Source organism: Sebastes fasciatus, chromosome 3, assembly GCF_043250625.1.
Source record: "Sebastes fasciatus isolate fSebFas1 chromosome 3, fSebFas1.pri, whole genome shotgun sequence".
Taxonomy (NCBI): domain Eukaryota; kingdom Metazoa; phylum Chordata; class Actinopteri; order Perciformes; family Sebastidae; genus Sebastes; species Sebastes fasciatus.
In genome coordinates, this window is record NC_133797.1 from 36,098,245 (window position 1) to 36,122,146 (window position 23,902).

General features: G+C 40.0%; 3 protein-coding genes across 7 annotated transcripts; 1 reads left to right on the plus strand and 2 right to left on the minus strand.

Annotated features, from left to right (window-relative positions):
* Positions 1-1,156: 1,156 nt before the first annotated feature.
* Positions 1,157-12,459, minus strand: vwa10.2 (von Willebrand factor A domain containing 10, tandem duplicate 2). 2 transcript variants are annotated; one of them, XM_074630644.1, is made up of 18 exons: positions 12,150-12,459; positions 11,241-11,433; positions 10,073-10,280; positions 9,848-9,933; positions 9,627-9,720; positions 8,318-8,446; positions 8,045-8,231; positions 6,751-6,920; positions 6,409-6,521; positions 5,661-5,777; positions 5,351-5,554; positions 5,131-5,266; positions 4,356-4,508; positions 4,127-4,219; positions 3,745-3,854; positions 3,386-3,550; positions 2,556-2,879; positions 1,157-2,369 (listed from the first exon to the last, which is right to left on the minus strand). In XM_074630644.1, exons 2-18 carry the CDS (start codon positions 11,421-11,423, stop codon positions 1,932-1,934), a joined length of 2,910 nt encoding a protein of 969 aa, XP_074486745.1. In that variant the 5' UTR covers positions 11,424-11,433; positions 12,150-12,459; the 3' UTR covers positions 1,157-1,931. The 2 variants fall into 2 exon arrangements, with proteins under 2 accessions (XP_074486745.1, XP_074486744.1); XM_074630643.1 differs by lacking the exon at positions 12,150-12,459 and having other exon boundaries at positions 1,158-2,369; positions 3,386-3,546; positions 3,741-3,854; positions 11,241-11,423.
* LOC141764941 (T-cell ecto-ADP-ribosyltransferase 2-like) lies at positions 11,396-22,879 on the plus strand. Of its 4 annotated transcripts, none has more exons than XM_074630647.1 (3): positions 11,396-11,476; positions 21,620-21,747; positions 21,880-22,879. In XM_074630647.1, exons 1-3 carry the CDS (start codon positions 11,422-11,424, stop codon positions 22,771-22,773), a joined length of 1,077 nt encoding a protein of 358 aa, XP_074486748.1. In that variant the 5' UTR covers positions 11,396-11,421; the 3' UTR covers positions 22,774-22,879. The 4 variants fall into 4 exon arrangements, with proteins under 4 accessions (XP_074486748.1, XP_074486749.1, XP_074486746.1 ...); XM_074630648.1 differs by lacking the exon at positions 11,396-11,476 and adding an exon at positions 21,082-21,369 and having other exon boundaries at positions 21,620-21,769; XM_074630645.1 differs by lacking the exon at positions 11,396-11,476 and adding an exon at positions 21,082-21,369.
* Positions 17,198-20,948, minus strand: LOC141765362 (ecto-ADP-ribosyltransferase 4-like). Its single transcript, XM_074631423.1, has 3 exons — positions 20,826-20,948; positions 20,175-20,310; positions 17,198-19,960 (listed from the first exon to the last, which is right to left on the minus strand). The coding sequence occupies exons 2-3, from the start codon at positions 20,301-20,303 to the stop codon at positions 19,148-19,150; spliced, it is 942 nt and encodes a 313-aa protein (XP_074487524.1). The 5' UTR covers positions 20,304-20,310; positions 20,826-20,948; the 3' UTR covers positions 17,198-19,147.
* Positions 22,880-23,902: the final 1,023 nt, after the last annotated feature.

Genomic DNA, 23,902 nt, shown 5'->3' on the forward strand with positions numbered 1-23,902 from the left:
GTAAACATAACAGGCCCTCTGGTTGCCACGGGGCCTGAAGCAGCGGCTTAGTTCTCATAATCCTTGGACCAGCTCTAGCTAAAAGCCATAAAAAGCCAGCTCGGGAGTCAACGCGTTTAGTTACATCAGTCTTCAGGGGCGTGATGAAAATGATCTGCATAAAAAGAGACAGAAAGAGACACTCAGCAGGCACATCTGCCCGAGAGCTGAAACACCCTAGAGTGATTCATCACCGACCTCCATCTGCGTGTATGTGATTGGAAGAGAGTATTACCCATAGAGTCCAAAAGAGAGCTCCGCCTGTGCTTATAGAACTAGGGTTACAATATCGTAACCTTTTTGGGCGTTATCTAAAGTAATAATATTGATTGAAAATGTTTCAGTCAAAAACCTTCACATTTTCTTGACGTTACCCTCCAAAAACATGAAAAAGCTGAATATGGAGTCCTGTGTGTGGTGCTGGAGAGGTAGAATGATTGCTTTCTGCACGTTCCACCAGTTAAACATACAAAAAGCAATCTGATATATGAGGGTGGTAGGCGCTGATCTGGGCCTGGTGGTGTTTTGTGTGTGGCGTGGGTGGATGCCAACGCTCCGTACATTTTCCTGCTTTTTGGACCTTTGCCAATCACATGCCTGCCCTGAACAATTAATCTCATACAGAGAGACGAGATGTCCAAACAGGTCGAAACAAACACTAATGCTAATAATGCAATCAATAGAAGTATTCATTAAAAACTACTTAGTAGGTATCCTTTATCAGGAATTATTTCACAGCGTTGTTGAATACTCTATTCTGATTGGTCAATCACGGCGTTCTACGGTCTGTTATTTCTTTATAGCAGACCGTTGCTATGTAAGACAGACCGTTGCTATGGACACAGTTCTGATGTCGGACTCTGGCGGGCCATTTTTTGTGTCAAATTATTGATTTCTTAAATTAAGTAGCCGTGTAATAAGCGGGATAATGTACAGCTAGTGGGTCATTATTGTGAAAGAAACCCCTTCATCACCCTGTCGGGGTTTCTTTCACAACAATGACCGGCTCGCTGTACATTATCCCTTACTTAATGGACACCCTGCAGCCAATCAGAATTGAGTATTCACCCAGACCATGGTATAAAAGCAAATAACTCCACTACCGTCATCAAATTCTGATTTAACATGACATCACGTTTTTAGTAGTGCACTGACAAAAACACAAAATACAGAAAACTCTCATATGAAATAACCAAAACTGTTATAACTTTCTCCGAACATTGCACATCTATAATAGGACGTCATCACTAAAAAACAAGAGAAAAGGTTTTCAGGTCCTTTAATTGAAGTAGACAGGGCAGAGAATCTACTGAAGGTACACCAGAAAAAGGAAATCCCACCATCACAAAATATTTCAACATACTTCTCTTTAAATTGAATATCCCCTCAATACAGTGTTTCTCAAATTTGCCACCAAAATATACAGTAGAGGAAATATAACTGAAACCCAAAATCAACATGTGGAAAAATAATCAAGAGAAAGGTTGGAGGACTTTGATCTTTGCATTTAGTCGAGTCATTGCATTGCAGTAATGGCAGCCTCAGGCCCTTCTACATTAGCACCACTCAACTATGATGGCTGTAGCAAATCTACACACCACCAGGAATATAAATAAATAGTTTAATTAACTCTTAATTTTTTATATAATTTATATATATATATATCCAAAACACAAAGCAGCAGAATAAGATAAAATTATAAAATAAAATAAAAAATATATATTTTTCCATCAAGAAATTAATAATAGTTAATTAAAGAGATGTCAGTAAAAATGATTTCATTCAAATGGAAGGAACATTTTTTCTCTTCAAGCAGCGGCAATTCAAACACACCTGAGACATCTGAGAGGACACTTTTGATTCATGTGCTATAATAGTGTAATTTATCCATTTTACTTCCAAAAGAGAGAAACCACAACACTCATCCAGAGACAGTGTGATATGCTCAATGTGTGCCCTCCAGTGGATGTTGTGTTAACTGCAGCTGTAGTCACAGGAGCAGCCGTGGCAGTGGCAGATTCTCTAGCCTGTCCCACACATGTCCCCACATTTCCTACTTTGTCCACAGCAGCCAGCTCTACGTTCTGCGAACAGCAGGAGGCGCTGTAGGTCGCCACTGTGACGTTCTCACCCCCTGTTCCAGCCACTGTGCTGGTATTGAGGGTACCGTTCCCTTGGCGGACGGTGACGCTCTCAATGCCAGTTCCATTGATGCCATCGGTGAGATTAGCGATGAATAGCCACTGGGAGGAAGCACAGAGCGATGAAGAGGACGGACAGCTGGTGGATGAACTGACTACCTGGCACACTGGGCGGCTTATATCTGTCACCTGGAGGCACAGAAACAGGAAGTGGGAGAGATGAAGAATTGAGAGTGAGGCATCATACAAAGCATTAAGAAAAAGGCGAAGTCATTATGCCAGAATCAAAAGACATCCATGGAAAATGTTGCACATACTGCTTGCCAGAAAACTCTTCTCTGGCTCCAACTACAGTGCATGAGTTTTCCCTCTTACCTTGGCAGTCACAGACATCCGGAGGACAGCGTAGTTGGTGTCGGTGGCAGCTGCATTTTCTGCCTCAATGGTTAGGGTCATGTCTGTTCCTGATGCAGCGCTGGCTGGTATTGTCAAGGTCACAGTGCCGTTGGCTTTGCCTCCACCGCCCGCCGCTACGGTGACGGTGCTGGGTGAAGTTGAAGCATAGCTGCGGTCGTTGTTGGCTCGCACTGTGAACGTCCCGGTCGCAGAGTCGTTAACAACTCCGTCAGTGGTTGCGGCGACTGTGAAAGGGACGGAGATGGTGGAGCCTGGTTCTATGTTGGTGTTGTTGGCTTGGGCCTGAACAAGGGAAGGGGAAGTAGGAGGGGTGTAAAGAGAGAAATAAAGTCATGCATATCTTTTTGCATTGCATGAAATTGTGGGTGTTTGCCTGTATCGTGGTAGCCGTGAGTGGAACAGACGATAGGATGTTAGAAAGTCAGCCGAATAGACTGTCGTCAGGCTATTATTACATGTATATTTCTTCTGTAAAGTTGGGCATTTTAACGCGGGGTCCGTGTGGATTGACTCCTTTTTGGAGCCTAAAGTGGCCATTTGAATAACTGCAGTTTTTTAATGTTGGCATACCAACACTCTAAACTAAAACAGTGAACATGGTAAACATTATACTGCTTAATATCAGCACCACACCACTGTGCACAGCCTCAGAGAACATCACTGTAGACTCTTAGTATATGATGATATTGGCACTATTCATTTGTGTAGAAGGAGATACCGCTGGTCATTTTATTTTATGATTATTTAGTTTAGAACTGAGACAGGAAACTGGATGTGACTGAGCTCACAGTAACGGAGATGCTGGAGGTCTTCATCTGTGTGGGGGCTTGTCTCTGGAAGTTGCTCGATGTTGCCCTGGAGGTGGAGCTGCTGTCCTCTCCTTTCAGAAGAACCACAAAGTTGCCTGCCGGGACTCCACTGAATGTCACCAGGAAGTTACCACTTCCCACTGACTGTGGAGGACAGAAAGAGAAAGTAAGAGTTTGTCTAATATTAGCTGTAGTTTTTAGTACTATTCGCCTGCAATCTCATTGCTTTGCAAACAATATTGTTAAAGTCATTCAATGGCATTCTGATATTCAAGATGTGAGGGTCTCTTTAGCTACGGAATATCCAAGTGTATCATCAAGTGTGATATGTGACATGCCTGTAGTGATCCGTTGACCTCTGTCGGCCCTGAGCTGTCAAACAGAGTGACCTCCGTGACCTTTACTGTGTCACTTCCTGTCACAGAGACCAAGAGGCTGACATTAGCACCTGAAAGTCGTGAAAAGAGAGAAAGGGAAACTAGATGAGTATCTTTGTATTTGTACATAACTAAAGAAGATTGAGCGGCTCGATCTGGAAGAGACAGAATAGTTTAGGGTTGATTGGTTGGACTATTAACATTTTTGGGTACTGTAAAAGGCAGATGATGGATGTTGTTGAGGACAAAGAGAAAAAGGCTAAATGTTAATGTAACATGTACTGCAAGAGAATTGTACAAACTGTAAAAGTGAAGATGAGAATAATTAGTAAAGTGGTCTGACCTGAAAGAGGACGTCCCTCCTTTAGACTGTAGTCCCCGTGGGCTCCCTCGTGAGCTTCCACCAGATTATAAATGAAGTTCAATGAACTTTGACCTGGTGTAAACACACAAATCAGATCAAGGGCAATGGCAAACATAACTGTAAACAAAGACCTGCTAAATATAATCTTTTGAAAATTCCTCTCATTCAACTCTCTCTGGCTATATGTGATCTCTATCATACTACTGACCTGCGACCTTAACAGAGTAGGGGCTATTAGAGTTAACACGGATTTTCCATGATCCCGTTTGATTGTCAGAGTTGAGGCTTAAACGACGTAGGTTTCCTGCCGTGGTGATGGATGCCAGAGGACCATTTGACAGACTGGAACTCTGAGATACACCTGGGGGAGAAAGAAATTATGTTTAAACAACACTGTTGTCTACCAGCACAAACAAAGCTAAACATTTTTTGGTAACACTTCATTTTACAGGTCCGCAAATTTCATGGTCATTTCTTTGGCATTAATACCAAATTACTCCAAAATTTATCGAAAATTACTTTATTATAAACATTATTTAACAATTATATTCCGCTATTTCCCAATAGTTGGTAATTTATTTAATACATTTCCAGGAAAAGAATACAAAGTTAATTGATATGCTTTATTTCCATGTTTGCTGGTAAATAGATAATAATTAGCAAACAACTTCTTTAAAATTTCTTAAAAAACCTCAAGCCTAAGGGCCCTATTTTAAACATTATATGCTATTTTAGCATATAATTATTAAATAATGTTTATAATAAATTAATTTTCGATACATTTTGAGGTAAATATTGGGGTAATTTGGCATTAATTCCAAAGAAATTCCAAATAGGTTACTTGCTAATCATCACCTAATTAGCATGAAATTTGCAGACCTGTAAAATGAAGTGTTAGCCGTTTTTCTAATGGCAGTAGATGGAGGGAGTAAAAGGCGGATGGAACAGCCAAAACTAGACTGGGACATTAGCAATAACAACACCTGTGGGGCTGGTGAGATCGAAGGTGAGAGATGAGGCTCCTGTGATGTAGGCCGTCATGTTCCTTAGTGATCCATCAACAGTAAACGTAAAATTATCAGGCCTTCCAGGATTCCTCACTCCCTGTAAAACTGTCACCTGAAAGACAGAAACTGCACATTTCTATACATACTGTAAAGTACCATCTTCAGTCAGGTATGATTTTCTTGCTTGATGTCTTACCACAGCAATGGCGGTTGAATCCTCTATTACACTGGTAGCCAGAGAGAGGTCTGACTTGGTGACCTCAATGGCCTGACCTCCAGAGGCTCGGGCTAGGTCACGGTACAGCTGTGCATCTAATTGGCTCATTGAACGCGAACTCTTACCCTGAGAGTTTCTGCGGCGCCGTCGACTGGCCAGAACGTCCGTCAACATGAATGTTACCTAAAGTATAAAGATGGAGAAAAGTACTTGTAAAGGTTGTATCAGACCTGGAATGTATTGACATTTAAAGAGCAAAGATGGTTAAAAAAAAAAAGTCAACTCTTACCGCAGTCTTGGTGCTCTCGATAAGGGCGGTGATGGTGCTTTTCAGATGAGCATCTTTAGCTGGAGCATCAGTGAAGACAAAGATCTCAGAGGAGGGTGGAGCAGCAGTCAGGGCAAGCTGGCAATAGTATACGGAACAGGAAAAAATAGTGTTTATTAAAAATGGTCTAGATTAAAAAGAAAAAAAAAATTTAATGAAAGAGATTTTTTTAAATTTACATTTTGAGGTTAACTTTGCATCCATTTATTTAGTATAAGTCTGGCTCGGCAATAATAAAATTGTATTGTCAGCGACTTTAAAGGTGCAGTGTGTTGGATCTGGTGACATCTAGCGGTGAGGTTGCAGATTGCAACCAACTGAAACTTCTCCCGTGTGCCAAGCGTGTAGGAGAACCGGCGCAAAAACGTTATATTATATAATATTCCTATCTAGAGCCAGTGTTTGGTTTGTCCGTTCTGGGCTACTGTAGAAACATGGCGGCCGGCTCCGTGAAGAGAGAACCCGCTCCCTTTATAAACGACTCATTACACAACGCAACCATTCTTATTTTCAGGTGATTATACACTAAAGAAAATATACTTATTAATATTATATTCCATTTATGCCAATAGATTCCCCTAAATGTTACACACTGTTGCTTTAAGTGGAATCGTCTCATGACATCATATCATTTTGTTGCTTCACAAAAAACGTTGTCTGAATTGATGATTCCAAGAGAAGCATAACATATGTCAATTTATGTTGGCACCTGCAGTCCAGACAAGCACAGCTCTGGGATGTCTCCTCCTCCACTTGCAGACAGCTTGTTGATGTTGTCTTTGAAGACATCTGCATTGGTTGTCATAATCAGAGGTCCAAAACCTGGATATAGAATAGATTACCGTTACCATTTACCGTCAAGGTCGTAACCTAACTTTTACTTTGACTACTGGGGCTAAAGTACACATACGCAGTTTACAATGGTACAACATCTTTTTCGTTAATGTTTACAGGAGAACTACTTTATTTGGAAGCTCAGAGGCAGCATGTGCCGGTAAATTCCACTCAAACATTAACAATCTTTCCTCTTAAACTACAAATACGTCTGTACCTGGGTCATTGAAAGGTACCAATATGTAGGCGGAGGGCTCTTGCTGGGTTCCCCTCTTACTGTCAATGATCTGAAAGGAAACTCTCTTAGCCTCGGCTATGTCATCGCTCATACTGCCTGTGGTGTCGATGACAAAACACAGGACGGAGGACTGAGAGAGGCCCATCAATCTGTGGGAACACGAGAGAGAAAAAAAACAATTACCTTATCCAGCTGATCATTGGTAATCCATCTGTCAGCGATCAGTGATTACCCCATTTCACCTTATATGCACAGAAAGTCTTTAGAGGCAGCCCAGTAAGTATGTTTTTTTTGTACTTTGCAAGACAAAAGACAAAAATCCAGCCGTCCTGGTAAAGCTGAGCTATATTTGTTTGAAAAGTGCAAGCTTTTCGGACACCTAGGATACATATAACTGCTGTTTTATTCACCATATCAGTGACTTTATTTCAATGGGAAGCCTTAGGCTCGTTTGAGATGAGCCAGGCCAGCGCAGAATCGATCACCGGCGATCGCAGCATAATGCATGCCGGTTAGATTTGTGTCCGACTTGATCCCGACTTGCTCTGACGTCATGCATGCAATGCATGCACGCTAACCTCACGAGATCGAGGCGGCCGCAGTTTTTAGAGCCAGGCGCCGCAGTTGCTTTCCACCGTCTGCAACACCCAGGGCATTATGGGAAATGCCTGGCTGTCGACCCCGATCAAGGAGCTGATTGGCTCTTAGTTTTGACAGCAAACGCCACGTTTTGTAGAAAGTCTGAACTTTCTGTGTATTTATAGTATTTATACACTAGATTGTAGGCTATTAGTCTCATGTTGTTCTATGAAGGTTTCATCTCTTAAACACATCTTGTGTGGTTGATAATAATAATAATAATTATTATAATAATGAAGGTTATTTATATAACACTTGTCATGCCAGATACACGCACATTTCCACATATATTTACAAACAAATATAAATAAATTCCAAAGTGGTCTGCAAACTACGAGCAGCCTACAGATCGGTTCTAACAGGATGTCACTTTTTCTGTGACTTCCTGTAAATTCTTTGAAGGCTGCTGGAAACGGCTGGAAACTGTCCGACTTGACCGCAGCTTTTTGTCTCCGCTCCCTGCTGCTGCCATCAGATCTCGTCTGCTTTCCAGGCGAGGCGCGGTTCATCTCGAACGAGCCTATTATCTTTGCTTTCATTTAGAGCTCCGTTCTTTCACCCTATACAGTGGCCATGTTTTTTTCCCGCTTGTGTAGGTCACAAAATGGCTCAGGTGTGGGCGTCCCATACATACCGCAGGAAGTTCTTGTCCCCTGCAGCTAATCTGATGTCCTCCAGTAGCTCCATAGTGGCATTCACAGCCAAATCAGCCGCTTTGTGGTGAAGCGAGCCGTGACTGGACCCGATGTCGTCCTTACTGATGCCCCCCACTGGGTCCTGTCTGCTTGTCTTGTCAAATGCTCCACCGTGGCTGCATTTACCTTGGAGGAGACAGAATGTGCTTGTTATGTTACATACATCTGTTCACAAAATAACACAAAAATATAGATGGTCCCTTTAAAGTCACCTGCAGGTTTGGCCGGGGAAAAGATGTTGAAGTAGCCTGAAGTAAGAAGCCCCTGCTGCAGCAGGTCAGGCAGCAGGTTGTTATCACAGTTCCCTCCCGTACAGTTTCTACAGGTTGGGGTGCTTAGGCCTGCAGCAAATTCAACGACAAAAAAAAAAAAACTTGCATGTTAATTCATCTGAAAACATGGCATAACATATTCAACATAAATCAGTTTTACAAAGCCATTATTTTACATATTACACTACTTCAAACAGTAACACTTCATTTTACAGTAACCTATTTGAAATTTCTTTGGAATTACAGACAAATTACCCCAATATTTACCTCAAAATTCATCAAAAATTACTTTGTTTGGTTGTCTTGACTTGGGACTTGACTCTGGACTTTTATTATTGTTATTTTATTTCTAATATAAACATTATTTAATAATTATATTCTGCTATTTCCCAATAGCTGGTAATTTATTTAATATATTTCCAGGAAAAGAATACAAAGTTAATTGATATGCTTTATTTCCATGTCTGCTGATAAATTGATAATAATTAGCAAATAACTTCTTTGAAATAACTTTAAAAAACTCCCTGAATCATTACATCAGCTACCAGGTTACATCTGTGTAGACAATAAGTCACACAATGGTGAGATTTGTGTCTGATCAGAAATGTCTTCTATTAGTTTTTGTTTTCCACCTCCGATGAAGAGCTTCGCACAGCCGCTTCCCAAGCCAAAGGACCCTATTTTAACCATTAAATGCTATATTAGCATTTAATTATTAAATCATGTTTATAATAAAGTAATTTTCTATAAAGTTTTAGGTAAATATTGGGGTAATTTGGCAGTAATTCCAAAGAAATTTCAAATAGGTTACTTGCTAATTATCACCTAAATACCATGACATTTGCGGACCTGTAAAATGAAGTGTTACCCTTCAAACCAGAGAGAAATATATCTTTATATGTTGATAATTGTATTCAAACTGGAGTCTGTAAACTGGTAAATATCTATTACTGAATGTGGTCATAACTGATTATAATCAGTGATGGATTATGTTTAGAATCCCTCTTGAATGGTGAATAATGGACTCCTTCTGAATTAAAAAAACAGTTTGATGTAGTTTAAAAAAAACACAAAGCATGTACTATGCATATTGCATGCACATGCCAGGGCAGGGTGGGTATTTTTTTAACCGACAGGTGACAGATAACCTGACAATGTGGCCTAGTGTGATTTGTCACTGGAGTATGTACAGTATAGTCAACATAACCAAGCAGCAGTTCACGTGTGACCGTTGATAGCGGAATCCTACCTGCCAGGTTCTCAAGAGGCTGGTCTGGTCTGATCAGAGTACTGTAAGGAGCCTTGTTTCCCAGCTCCACCCAGTTACTATGGCTGTAGAAGTCCTTGATACACACAACATGAAACATCATTTACCACTCCACTGATGCTTGTTGTTTTGATCATGTCTCTCACCTCTAAAATGACGCCACAGTACCCACAACAATCTGTAACAGTGACCATTAGTCTCACCTGTAGGGTATGACAGACTCGTCCAAGAGTCCACCTCCCTGCCACAAAGTTCTCCAGCTTCACACTGGCCTTCACAGCAGACACACCTCAGCAGCACAATAGAGAACAGACTGTTAGGTGCAAACTGAGGCTGCACTTTGCAATATATATATATAGTATATATAAATGTATTTTTTAATGTGTTTGTTGTTTCATGGATATCTTGAGCAGGAAAGCCATGTTTACCTGCGGTGATGACATCCCGTCCTCCCTGGAAGGTCTCGTCATCGAAATGGTGCTCCTCGCTCAGCGCAAAAATCACGTCCACTTTTGCGTTGCTGAAGTACATGTTGGCGATGGAAGTTCGGAACATGACAGTTGAGAGGAGAGAGGTGGACGTGCCTGTAGAGGAACAGGCCCTCTGCACCTTGTAAGTGGACAGCCTGTCATCAATCTGGAGACAAAGACGTGACAAACTACTGACTGCGTGTTTGAAAATCCAACACTGTACTCTCATGTTCACGCAGTTTTGCACTTAACACTGATTTATTGGGGGACTTAAAAGGACTGTATGTCAGTTTTTACACGTATAAATGTGTTTTAATAGTTTTTTATTGCCAATGTGTGTTACGGTTGTAACCTAAAATATGAGACCTTTCTTGACTTTCTGCCTCTATCAGCTTGTAAACTGCTTTTAATGTGAAGAATGCGGGCCATTTTTTCCGGGAAAATCCAGTCGGATGTGGCGTTGTGCACGCTTGCGAGTGCCTTTACTTCAGCTCCTCTACAGGGCTAATAAAGTGCAACCGTGGCTAACCAGCCCCCACCACAACTCAGACTCCAACACAAACTCCAAGGCAGCACAAAAAAAAACAACGTTACATCTATTAAAGCCCGTTGTCGACCAACGTCCAAGGATGTTGATCCAAGGAAAACTAGGATCAACACCGGCCAGGACTTCGATTCATGGAGGGACCTTTGTTTGGTTTTGGGTTAAAACGGACCCCGAGCTGGCTAAATTCCTATTGGACACGTAAGCTAACATTCACATGCCAAGCATGTGAAATATATAGTGATAATGTGATTTTAGCTGGCCAATGTTGCTAACATGATTCCTGTCAATCACGTTCAGTCTCGTGTGTGTCGCCTCACTGTTTTGACCGATGCTCGCTCGTGTAAACGAGCACAAGCTCGAGCAACAGGACGATAACTGTCGTTGACTTCACGGCCACAGGTGTCACTGTTAACAAGCAATTTCTGATTCTTACTTGGAGCCCCTTTAACATCTTTTAAGATCTACATCAATAATAGAGGCTTATATCTCCATTGAAATTACGTGATTGGTTTTATTCTATTTGAATGCAACAATGCTCTCAGACCAGTTTCTCTGTTTCAGCGTGGCTTTCCAACTCACAGTCAGGCTGAAGTCCCGTCCCTCAGAGGCAGCGATGTCTCGGCAGACCTCAGCTGTCTTTCTGAGGATCGCCATTTGTGTGATGTCACGGTGAGTGGTGGAATTCCCATCAAATGCAAAGAGTGGTTGGAAGCTGTGAGTGAGGCCCGGCAGCGAGAGGACCACCGCCACCACCAGGAACATGACTGTCTGTCTGGCAGCCACGATGGAGGACAAGAACAAGATGAAAGATGGAGGTAGATGAAGAAATCTGGAAGGATACTTTCTCTAAACCCTCTCAACTTCTCTCTCTGCCTGTTTGCTTTCCTTCACTTCTTTGCTCACACCAAAAATCAGCTGAATAAAAGTAGGAAAAAACTCTCCCCCACTGTGTGCAGTAACTCCACAATGGGTTGCAACAAACAGAAAGCAATGTGGTCAGCACAGAGAGGTTACTGGCAGAGAACCAGGTGCAACGAGGCAACAGTGTCAAGTGAAAACACCTGAGGTAGAAAGAGAAAATCAGCACAGAAAGAAGGTAAATAAAAAAGATTTAAATAAATAGATAGCATTAGTGATACACAAAATCATGAGCTTATATTAACACATTTTTAAGAGAACCTGCTTTTATCAAATATGAGAATCTCTACTTTTATAATTTCTACATTTAATCCCCAAGAAAATAAGATCAACAGCATCTCATGTGCTACTTAATTATGTTTTCGAATCAATGTTTGACCTGTTCTGAAACACAGTAACCTCTTATTTTAAATAGAAAAAAAAAATACAAAAAATTATAATATTACTACAAAAATATATTAAGGCATTAATCATTTAAAAAAACAATTAAAATAAATATATAATATTACTACCAATTAACCATAAACAATTAACAATATACAGACGCAAATACATTTTACTCACTCTTACCTGTGTGCAGTCTGCTCTTTAGCAGTCCAGTCTTATTCTAATGTTGGCGCCGCTTCAGTCTTCCTTTGTCAGCGTTATCTGTTTACACTCTGGTACGTGCGTAGACCTTGGTGTTTCCTATGCTATCTGGAAGCTTTTAAGAGTGTGTGAGAGTGTTTGCTCTCATTCCCTCCTCTTATAGTTACGTCTGTCTTCAGTGATTGAGCTGATGAATAGAAGAACTCCCACACACCCTGCATTTTTTTTGCATGTGTTTGAGTGAGGACACAGGTGTGAGTGTGCTTTTTATTGTATGTAATACATCCTATTAGAAATGAGTTATTCTTTTATCAATTAACCCCAGACTCATCTGACCACATCCATTCATCCCTATCAACACACAACCCTGAATAGTTTGCCAGACTGTCACATGGAGCTGGACTCGGGGAGTGTTTAGCCTAGCTGAGCATAAAGACTGGAAGCAGGGGGAAACAGAAGCTCAAAAATGCGTCTACTAACACCTCTACAGCTCACAAATGAAGTTGCTGTATCTTGCTTGTTTACTCTGTACTCAAACAGAAATTTTAAAAGTGTCCTTCATTAGACCAAGTTAAAGGTGCAATGTGTAAGATATGGCCATAATTTTAGTTTAACACATTCAAAAATAATCAAAAGAATGTGAAAAAGTAACAGTTTTGATGTTACGCCAAATAGGTAAATGCATTGTGCTGCAGAGATATCTACTGCCAACCAGCAAGGTCTGGTTCGGACTTTCTTGTAATACCACTTGTTTCTCAAGAGGCGATAGTGAGTCAGCGTCCAGTCTGCCTCAGAGAATGAAGAATTAGAGCTGTACCGAGGGCTTGTCAAAAATATATAGATAATTGGTTTATTGGATTAAATCCAAAGTGGCAGAAACGACAAAACTGTTCGCGACCTCGCCTCGTCCTCACTGCACCGGGAGGCGTACGAGTAGAGCGTTCGGCAGCTCTGTTAGCAGTTAGTTCGAATTCAGCCAGAGCAAACCCCAGTACCAGGGGTTTGATTCTGGGGTACTGTCCCAACACCCCACCGGATCAGCAAACGTTCTGTTGCTGCCGTTACACAGCTTAGACCCAGCGCTCCACCAGCCCGCTGTGACTCCCGATGCTGTTTGACTGAATTTGAGGTACTGCGGCCACTGACTCGGGGTCTGTCTCCCAGATATGCTGAGTGCCGACCACTCTCCTCTCGGTAGGGTGGTCTCCTGGACGCAGGGAGGACGACACAAAGGCGGGGGATCATTTTCTCTATCACAAACTATCAAAATCTACCGTAAAGCCCCCGGTTGGCACAAACCCACAGATGGCTAACATAATTTACAAGCCGACTCCACACGTGAAGGTTATAACGTAGCCGTTTTGTGTATTCTTGCCCTGCTGTTAGTTAGTTGTAGGCTTTTTTTTTTTTTTTTTAACAACTGATGATTGTAAATTTAGATTGTATGAACCCAGTAGAGGTAAATGCTGACCCCTATTTCTTTGGAGCAGGTGGCTGCATTTTACATATTGCACCTTTAAACCCGTGAAATCAACTAAGACCCACTTGGCAATGCTTCCTTGTGGAAAAAAATCATTGGAAGACTAAAGCCCTAATAACAACAGTTATCAAGTAACTGTGATGTTTGAACAGGTATACAGTGTTGTGTCCTTCTGGGAAACCTCCTGTAATGATTCATCCCCCCAGGCAAGTCAGGGGAATACCTGTCATGCATGTCACTTCTCTCTCTCACACACCTACGCACTATGGAGGGTGAAACACACTGATACAGTACCTAGATGGCCTCTCCCAAATTCTAGCCTCTCCTAAGGCACTCCCCTCTGACATTGAGATTTATAACTGCCAAGGACCCATGTGACCTGAGATCCTGATGCCAACAAGAAGACGTTAATTTTCAGCAGCAGAGCCAAGTTTATGTGTCGGCGGAGAAGGTAATGCTGCTGTCAGCGAGAATACGAACTGACAACTGGCTCAATCACACAGACACTGTGGCCAGTACAGTCTGTAGAGTAGAGCATTTCAAGACAGAAACGTTGTCTTGAAGTGTTGGAATACCTTCATGATAAGGGACAATGGAATTCACCTCTCATAATAACCCAAAAAGGATAAAGTCTTCTTAAAAAGACATATCTATGTTTATGTTCTTTGTTGCTATAACACATGGCAGCCATGCATCAGGCCTCTTCTTCTTTATTTTTTTGGCGTTATCAGCCCAATCTAAACGCTGTACACCCACATACTGTTCGCTTGTTCCGACACACCCAATATTATCAATGCTTTGATATTTTGTTGATGAGTCATTTGTGAAGATTAGTCATTTTATTTATTTGCTTTATTTGTCAGTTTTTCCATTCGATTTGTCATCGTCATGGAATATTTGACAATAGCCTTGTCGGCAAAATCCCATCATCTTACAGTGACAAAAAGGTCAGTGAATGATGAGGCAATCACGACCAGTGTGGGGCAAGAAACTGATACTTATGAGGAGAGAAAGAATCCATAGAAAGTTGATTTAATCTACACATTAAAACCATTCTGTATCCTGCTGTGGCAATGTTTATGTACTTTTCTTCCTACACTCTAAGGAAAAAATCTGTAAAATAACAGAAAACGTACTGGCAGCTCATTACCCGGACTTTGTACAGTAATTAAAAAATTGAAATTTTGTATTAATTAACAGTATGCCTACAGTAAAAAACAACAATATATTTACTGTTGTTTAATAATGTATCTTGTAAAAAGCATTTTCTATTATTTAATGGTGTATCTATACTAAAAAACAAGACATTTTCTATTATTTAAGGGTGTATCTATAGTAAAAACAATACATTTTCTATTATTTAATGGTGTATCTATAGTAAAAACAATACATTTTCTATTATTTAATGATGTATCTATAGTAAAAACAATACATTTTCTATTATTTAAGGGTGTTTCTATAGTAAAAACAATACATTTTCTATTATTTAATGGTGTATCTATAGTAAAAACAATACATTTTCTATTATTTAAGGGTGTTTCTATAGTAAAAACAATACATTTTCTATTATTTAATGGTGTATCTATACTAAAAAACAAGACATTTTCTATTATTTAATGGTGTATCTATAGTAAAAAAACAGAACATTTTCTATTATTTGCCACAAAGAATGGGGGAGGGGGGCAAAACCAAATAACGGGTGCTCATTTTCATTGACGTTACAAAAAATTATCTTACACAAAGCTGCTCAGTTTGTTAACTAAAATGAGTTCTTTAATCTCCCAAACCAAGTGCTGGTTAGTTATGATAAAGGCGTTGTGAACACCAGCTCACTAACATTGCATAAGCTGATATTAGCAATATCAGCTATATCCAGGAAATTCACAATCGTTACATTACACACATAACCAAACCAGACGGAGCACAGATCAAGGTCCCATAATGCAATTTGTAAAATGTAAATAAACAGAAATATACCCGTGATTCACATGCTATGGACAATTTCTGTTACAGTCATACAAGTGTTAATACACAGATATTTCTTAGAGTGTATGACAATCAGAGTAGAAAGATAAGACCTTACTGGTGATAATTGTTGCATATACATAACATTTAGTTTCATGACTGAAATGTCAGTCCTGTGTTCATCTGATTGGGATGTACAGTAACTACTCTCTGATCAGACATACTGTAGAACTTTTACCCAGATACGTGCAGAGTGGCACCTCTGGTGGATATGCAGGTAACAATCTAGTCATCAAGGTGTCACAAAATCCTTCTTAACAGCATATTTCATGCCTGACCTGTATTTGATTATGCAGCCTGCGTCACTGTACACAAACTAAAACAACATAGTCAAGAAGATAAACTTTCCTTTGTTTATGGCCGGGGCGTTGACATATAGCTGACATACTTTCACCTCTTCACTCCCTCAGTAAGTGTTGACATTTTGTGCATGACCATTGTGACATCTCGGAGAAGAATGTGTGTTTGGTGGTGACGGATTAGCTTCTCAAATAACATTCTTCAGTCAGCAATACACAGTAAAATGACCAGTATTTATATTACATGATGTTTTGGCTGTCATAAATCTACTAGCTTTCCTGAATGTCCTGGCTGCCTCAGTTGTCCAACCACCACCTCAGCACATTTGTCATCAGCACTGTCCCGTATGTACGGGTGCTTGAGAAATAAAGAGGAACGTGTAGGAGGGATGTAATGTGTGATGCAATGGTGCCTTCAAATGGGGTCGTGTTTACCGTGTTCACGAGAAGAGTCCATGTGAACGCCCCCCTCTTGTGGTATTCATGACCTCAGAAGTGGAAAGTTTCTGAAATCTCAGAGTTTATGAGTTGTGACGTGTTTGTTGATGTTGTCAGAAATGGCGGAGGAAGTTAATTATTCAGTACATAATAAGTGAATATATTGCAATTTTAGTCGTATATTGTTTTTCTTCGTAATTTTATAACATGTCTGAGGAAAATGTTGATATTCCCAACCGCCTAATCCTTTTCCTCTGTCATTATGCCATTTCCTGCATTATGTTACCTGCTTGTTACCTTGCTAAATTGTTAGACTCTGTGGCTTTTAGATGCCGACAGTAACGTTAATATTGCTGTTGCTTAGCAGCGGTGTTCCCACGACTTGACCACTTGAACGCCAAGCACATCGTGTACACGACTTCCCATGTTGTAAACACGAGTTCAGGAGTTTAATTCGCAGGCACCAATACAAACAGAGGAGTGGTGTGTGTGTGTGTACTGTATAAAGGCACCAGTGTGAATAATAAAGTGATTGATAGCTGAATTCCTTTTAGCTGCCTCAGTTTCAGGGTCAGTCAACCTCCACGTCTGTCATCAAATCAATCTGCTCGTCACCTGTCCCGGCTCCCTGCTCTGCACACACCTCTCAGCAATCTACTCGGCTATACTGTATATCAACCCTGGTTTTCCTGCAACTCCTCGTCTGATTGTTCCGTCTACTTCAGTGGTGATTAGACATTTCAGACCGTTCCTTGTGTTATAGTTTTTGTAGACACACTTGTATACACTTTTTTTTTTTTTTCACACAATATTTTTATTATGCTTTTAAACACAAACACCGACAAAACCAACAATAAATCAACACACAGTGGCCACAATAACTAAACACCAGATTTAGATCCCTAACACACAGTATACATAGCACATAATATACTCAAAGAGATGATTGTACACGATCACATATGTAGTTGAAAATATCAAAGCATCTATGTATGTATATGTATAAGGATAAGGAGGCGCTCAGTCCGTTACAGTTTATCGCAATCGACACTGATGCAACAACAAAACATTTTAAGAAAAATAAGAAAACAAAACAAAATAAATAAGTCAGCAAATAAATATCTCGCCTTACGACCCAAAAATGGCACTTAGCGAATTTTCAATATTGCAATCTATCAGACCCTTTAGTACACTATTTGTAAGTTTTTCACCAGCATATTTAAAAAAGGATGTCCAAGTCTTAAAGAAATCACCCATTTTACATTTAAATGTATGTTAGATATTCCATTGATATTAGCTCAATTATCAGTTTATACCACTCCACAATTGTTGGTGTTTTTTTTTTTTCACTTATATGTTCGTTGGGTTTTCTTATTTTCACAAACACAATAAGGATAAAGGCAAAAGAGAAAAAAAAAACAAAAAAAAACTGGTACAGCTCAGGCAAAAAAAAAAAAAAAAATGTATATAGGAGGTCATAGGGAGTCATAGTGCAGGGAAGTCACAGGATATATGAGTTCATGTTCAAGAGACTCCTTGTGAGATAATGGAAGAGAGTTCGGGTCCAATATAATTCAGATAGGGTTGCCAGATATTATGGAACTGATCTACTTTGGCATGTAGAATATTTGTGAGATATTCCAAAGGGACCATCTCAAATATCACTTTTCGCCAGCCTTGTTCAGAGGGTTTCTTATCACTGATCCACTGTAGTAGTATATTTTTTTCTAGCAGCAAATGTAAGAATGTTATATAACCTTTTGTTGGCTACAGTAATTATATTTGTACTTGGGATTCCTAAAATCAAAGACATTGGATTCATTTCTAAATCCTTATCAAATATCTTTTCCATTTGACATACTATTTCAGACCAGTACTTCTGTAATTTATGAAACGACCAAAGGCAATGGGTTAAGGTACCTATTTCGGTTTTACATTTTAGACACAGAGGAGAAAGTGAGGGGTCAAAAAAACAACACTTGTATACACTTTAATAGGCAACTCTATCAAAAAGTAAGCACAACTACAAGCCAAGTATTCTTTTCTGTAGGTCTATAAGGCAAGAATACTTAATTATATTATTCTTAAGTATATCTTGATCAAAAGATTAAATGAGTAGCCTATAAGCCAAGTATACTTAGACTTTCTGTATACTATTCATATGAGCCAAGTATACTTAGACTTTTAAGTATGCTTGTCAGTTTGAGCCAAGTATACTATAGTATACTTTTGTTGAGTATATCTCTGATAAGTACATAAAAAGTAAACTGAAAGTAAACTCTTATTTTAAGTTCAAAAAGAAGTATACTAATAGCACACTTGAATAAACTTCATTTTGGTAATGACATCTTAGTGAAGAGAGGGAGCTTTCTTTTTTAGGCTCATTTATATTTGGTTTCCCCTTCAGTTGCTTGCTTGTTACCGTGACACGTTGCTGCTAGGTGAGTTGCAACAGGCTTGAAACTTTCAGCAGTTGTGAATTGAGCAACAGAGCACTTTATTACAACATGGCAAAGTAAGTCTGAATTGTGGACCAACACCATTTGCAAATATCAAACTATGAACATTTCCTAAATGTATACGTTGCACGTATACCTTATTTTACAGTAGGCAGGATGAACACTATACCCATATTTTCCTTTCTTCACATGAAGTCTTAAAACATGGAAATGTCGGCCTACCCCCTAAGCCACAATATGATTGCTGCCAATTGTAAAGCTCATATGACCATCTTTATTTCAAATGAAACCTTGCTTTTTAAACGACAGCTCTAGCTGCGGTGATGAGGCACTGCAAACAGCAGTTTTCTTACAGTTTTCTAACACCTTCACAATAACCAAGGGTAGCAAAAGACATAGAATCAACATACAAGTGATGGCAAAAATGAGAAAAAACATGTCCTCTGGTAATACATGTATTCGATGTAACTTATCGCTCTCTCGATCATAAACGCAGTTCAGGTCGCTCCTCAGTCTGTAGATGACTTTACACCTCCGCGTATCCGTCTGTGTGTCTGTGACTTTGAAAACCTCATAGGGAGGAATCAGCACCTGGCTGTTCAGCTTCAAGGCTGAGTAACGTGTTATGTCAGCACCAAAACACGTGTACACTTCTAAACATGAAGCGTTCCTTGTAAAGTTCCACCCGTCAGAACCTAATACGAAGGTGCTGAACCGAATCAGTTTGTTAGAGATGTTGGGATGTGAAAGAGTCTCTGTTCTGTAATATGTACTAAGACATGTCACCTGACTGTGCTTCAGAATCTGAATGGCTTCGCTCAGGGCAGAATAAAGGGAGCGGGGCTCAAATGTCTCCTTTAGTTGTTTTCCAGTATTTTCTGCTGTCTCAAGGTCTTGCTTGACAGGTTGCAGCATAATATTTGAGTACATGTATATGGCCGTCGAATGATGTTTCTCCATGTACTCGTGTGCGGGCTCTCTGGCGTTTTGCTCTGCGTTGCTCCAGGCTTGACTGAAGTTTGTGCTGGCGTCCCATTTCTGCATTATGGCTTTATCAGTCACAACTGTAGCTTTCAATCTGCAGGTCGGATCCTGCATGAAATGTTGAAATGAGGAAATACATGTTGTTCAGTATTTCTCCAGTAGATGGAGATATACAGTATTAAGATGGAACCTCTTTTGCACAATCCTAAAAAAAAATATTATTTTTTTTCAAACACTATTTGTGAACAGAGTAACTCTTTTTATTTTTATGTTTGAGTCCTGACAATGTTAAATATGTAGTGTTAAATAATGTGTTAAATACCTCCCAATCGATGACCTTCCAGAGAGTCAGATATACGACAACAAACACCAGCAGTCCCGCAAGAAGAAAAGTAATGGCACATGCAGATAATTTTTTTTTCTGACATGCTTGGCTCTCCCGGGAAGGCATAGTGCATCTGGAACAGAGAAAAATCTGTTATTTAACCCAGAAGAACTGAGATCAGAGTGAATGTGAGATGAACAAAAACGTGCAGCGCTCCTTAAAGGGATAGTTTGGGTGTTTTGAAGTGGGGTTGTATGAGGTACTTATCCATAGTCAGTGTATTTGTAATTGGCCGTGCCAACTGTCATCTACTGTAGGTAATACGCTGACTACGGATAAGTAGCTCATACAACCCCACTTCAAAATAACCAAACTATCCCTTTAAGTACTGGAACTTAGCACTGCACTGTAATATATATCATTTCATCAAAATATATCCTAGCGTATCATTTTAGTTTATCAAATGAGTGTGCTTCCCTCCCCATATCAAGCTCTAAAGCTGTGGGACTTCATATTAAAGTTACTATTTGGTGCTTAGCTATTGACTCTTCATTCATACTGTATCTGCAAAATTTAAAAGTTTAAAAAACACATTACATTTAGAAAAAAGAATAATAAAAAAAAAATGGGGCATAATTTATAACTTACCAAATCCTGAGCGGCACTATAGAGAAGCTTTGTCTTTTATGTGAGGAGATGAGCTGTCATCAACCTTTTCCAAAGTGAAAAATGTCCTCTGTTTTAGTCCACTTGTGTTGTGTTTTACAAACCGATGACATGCACCTTTGTTTATTTTAACCCCGAGCAAGCTACCAAACCGGATTTACATGAGGAACCTCCCTCTGGCAATGCCAGCAGGGAAATAACAGAGCCAGTGTGGTGCAAAGGTTTCATTTATGCTTGACAAACACATAGGTACACATAACGTGAGAATATGCTGCAAACTAGGAAGAGAAAAAAACGCTTGTGGTAAAAATAAAAATGCAGTTTATTCTCACTAAAATACTGTTCAAACATCACATGCAAGATAAGATCCATAATAGCTCCTCGCCTTTGAGCAAAGGTGTGGGAGAATGTCTGTGCTGTTTGGTCATACCTGTGAATCCTGTGAGCCGGAACTTGTTTGCAAACAACAACGCACCCGCACTCTCTCATAGGAATATCACTCTGCTGAAGAAAGCACTTGTCAAAGGTAAGAAAAAAACAATTAGATGTCATACATTGTTTGTGGAGAGGATGTTTATCGATGGTCCAGGCTAAGGAAATATTATGTGGGTCCTGATTATGGTTTATCTCTTACATGTCAGCCACTAGACGTGTACTTTTACTTGCAGATTTAAGCTTACAACCTCAATGTGCATGCAAATAGAATAATTATACAAATGCATAGTCATGATGTTGAGACATTTTTAGCCACAAGCGTTGTCTTTCTTTTCATTCAGATATGAGGTTTGGCAAACGACCAGTGTGTGAGCGGAAGTCACTGAGAAATTGGCCAACCCTTTGTGTGTTGTTGGCAGTGGCGCTCCTTTTGTATCATGACCCATTTCTACTACTCTGGAGGACTGTGGTGGGTGACAGCTCTTTCTTTTGTATGCACCAAAAACATTTTCCCTGTTATTTGTAGCAGTAAATTTACATTGACTATTACCAAATCTTCTGTAATTGTTAGTTTTGTTTATTTTATTATCCGTCACTGCAGAAAACTAAGACCGGGGCTTTACCTCTGGACATGGCGACGGATTCCGTTGACGACATGTACGACGGCTGCCGGCCCGAAACTGCCTCTGTGATCGACCTGTTTGGCGTGTTTGAGTGGCACTTCAACAGAAACTTCAGCACTGCCTGGGCTTTGGCTGAAAGCAGAGCAAAGAAACCCGAGCACAAGCAGCTGAAAGAAGAGCACGCCACAGTTATGTACATGTACACAAAGTTGAAACCTATCCGACAAGATTTCAACAGAGCAGTGAAAACGGGGAAATACAACTACAGCACGGACGGATTCAGGTTCCACTATTTCTACTTCTTCCTGACTGAGGCCATTCAAGTTCTGCGTCACAACCAGACGTCGTGCAGAACCACCTATCACAGGACGTGGAAACACTTTGACCACGACGTCATCAACGCAAACATGCGTTTTGGTGCTTTCACCTGGGTGGCTTCAAGCAAGCAGTCGTTTGGTTTTAACGGCAACGTGTCTTGTTTTGAGATCTACTCGTGCTTCGGTGCTGATATAACACATTACTCCGCCAGCAGGCAAGAGGGACAGGTGCTGATTCCTCCCTATGAGGTCTTCAAAATCACTGATGTCCTGACAGACGACCCGTGGTGCAGCGTGGTCTACAAGCTACAGAGCACCAAAGTACCAAAGAGGGATTTAAATTGTAAATTGAATCAAAGTCGATTCAAAACATATTTTGGAGCCGTTTTAACACACTCGCATTTCAGTGTTGGGTTGATTTTAGCACATATCCTGCTGTTGATTATCATTTCTTTAGTCCTTATAAAACGCAGGCAGAAGCGTTTTGTGGCTTCGGTGCTGTGTGCTCTGCAGGTGCTGATGATTATTGTGGTGATAGTGAAATTTAACAGTTGATCAGAGAGGAATGGCGTGTTGATGGGACACTTTATCTTGTGGTGTTTGTCATTGAGAGAATTTATTAACTGTGTTTTTTAAAGTTGTGAGGAAATAAAACTGTCCCCTTTGTCAATCGATTTAAATATTTAATCGCAATTAATCACATTATTGTCCATGATTAATCGCGATTAGTCGCAAATTAATCACACATTTTTTATCTGTTCAAAATGTACTGTAAACGGAGATTTGTCAAGTATTTAATACTTTTATCAACATGGGAGTGGACAAATATGCTGCTTTTTGCAAATGTATGTATATATTTATTATTGGAAATCAGTTAACAAAACAAAACAATGACAAATATTGTCCAGAAACCCTCACAGGTACTGCATTTAGCATAAAGAAATATGCTCAAATCATAACATGGCAAACTGCAGCCCAACAGGCAACAACAGCTGTCAGTATGTCAGTGTGCTGACTTGACTATGACTTGCCCCAAAACTGCATGTGATTATCATAAAGTGGGCATGTCTGTAAAGGGGAGACTCGTGGGTACCCATAGAACCCATTTACATTCACATATCTTGAGGTCAGAGGTCAAGGGACTCCTTTGAAAATGGCCTTGGCAGTTTTTGCTCGCCAAAATGTAGCGTAAGTGTGGAGCGTTATATCCTCTCCTTTGCGACAAGCTAGTATGACATGGTTCCGTAGATTTTGTAGTTTCATATGATGCCAGGTAGGTAGGCAGGCTGTTCAATCACTTCATTCAGGTTTATTACAGTCCTGTTTGAGAAGCTAGAGGGATGTGTTAAATTTCTAATTTAAAGCTGTCATTAGTTGGAGACCGACCTAGTGTATTTATACAATACGTTTGTACTCTGTTATTGAAATATTAAAGGTTATGGTTATTATTGCATGCTTAATAATGTTAGCAATGTTTTCCTGTTACCCTGAATAATAGTCTATATCCATTTTTAGGGTCAAAATACAGCTATTAACTTTAAAGGAAAGCTTTCATTGTGTGTTTTTTTTCATATTGCATTGCAACAGCCTGTTGAAAGTGATCATATACCCTCCTTAATCAATGCTGATGCTAATAGATAAAGGAGTGATGATACAGTACATGCTTTGAATGCCGTGTTCTAGG

What these genes read in the sequence shown, in the direction of transcription:
- LOC141764941 (XM_074630645.1), top strand. Translation starts at nt 21,159, where the DNA reads ATGCAGTTTATTCTCACTAAAATACTGTTCAAACATCACATGCAAGAT. An exon ending in GAAGAAAGCACTTGTCAAAG is followed by an intron (nt 21,370 to 21,619) that starts GTAAGAAAAAAA and finishes CTTTTCATTCAG; the next exon opens with ATATGAGGTTTGGCAAACGA. An exon ending in TACTACTCTGGAGGACTGTG is followed by an intron (nt 21,748 to 21,879) that starts GTGGGTGACAGC and finishes CCGTCACTGCAG; the next exon opens with AAAACTAAGACCGGGGCTTT.
- LOC141765362 (XM_074631423.1), bottom strand. Translation starts at nt 20,303, where the DNA reads ATGCCTTCCCGGGAGAGCCAAGCATGTCAGAAAAAAAAATTATCTGCA. An exon ending in GGAAGGTCATCGATTGGGAG is followed by an intron (nt 19,961 to 20,174) that starts GTATTTAACACA and finishes CATTTCATGCAG; the next exon opens with GATCCGACCTGCAGATTGAA.
- vwa10.2 (XM_074630644.1), bottom strand. Translation starts at nt 11,423, where the DNA reads ATGTTCCTGGTGGTGGCGGTGGTCCTCTCGCTGCCGGGCCTCACTCAC. An exon ending in GGTACCTTTCAATGACCCAG is followed by an intron (nt 6,522 to 6,750) that starts GTACAGACGTAT and finishes TTCTATATCCAG; the next exon opens with GTTTTGGACCTCTGATTATG. An exon ending in GGATGTCTGTGACTGCCAAG is followed by an intron (nt 2,370 to 2,555) that starts GTAAGAGGGAAA and finishes CTGTGCCTCCAG; the next exon opens with GTGACAGATATAAGCCGCCC.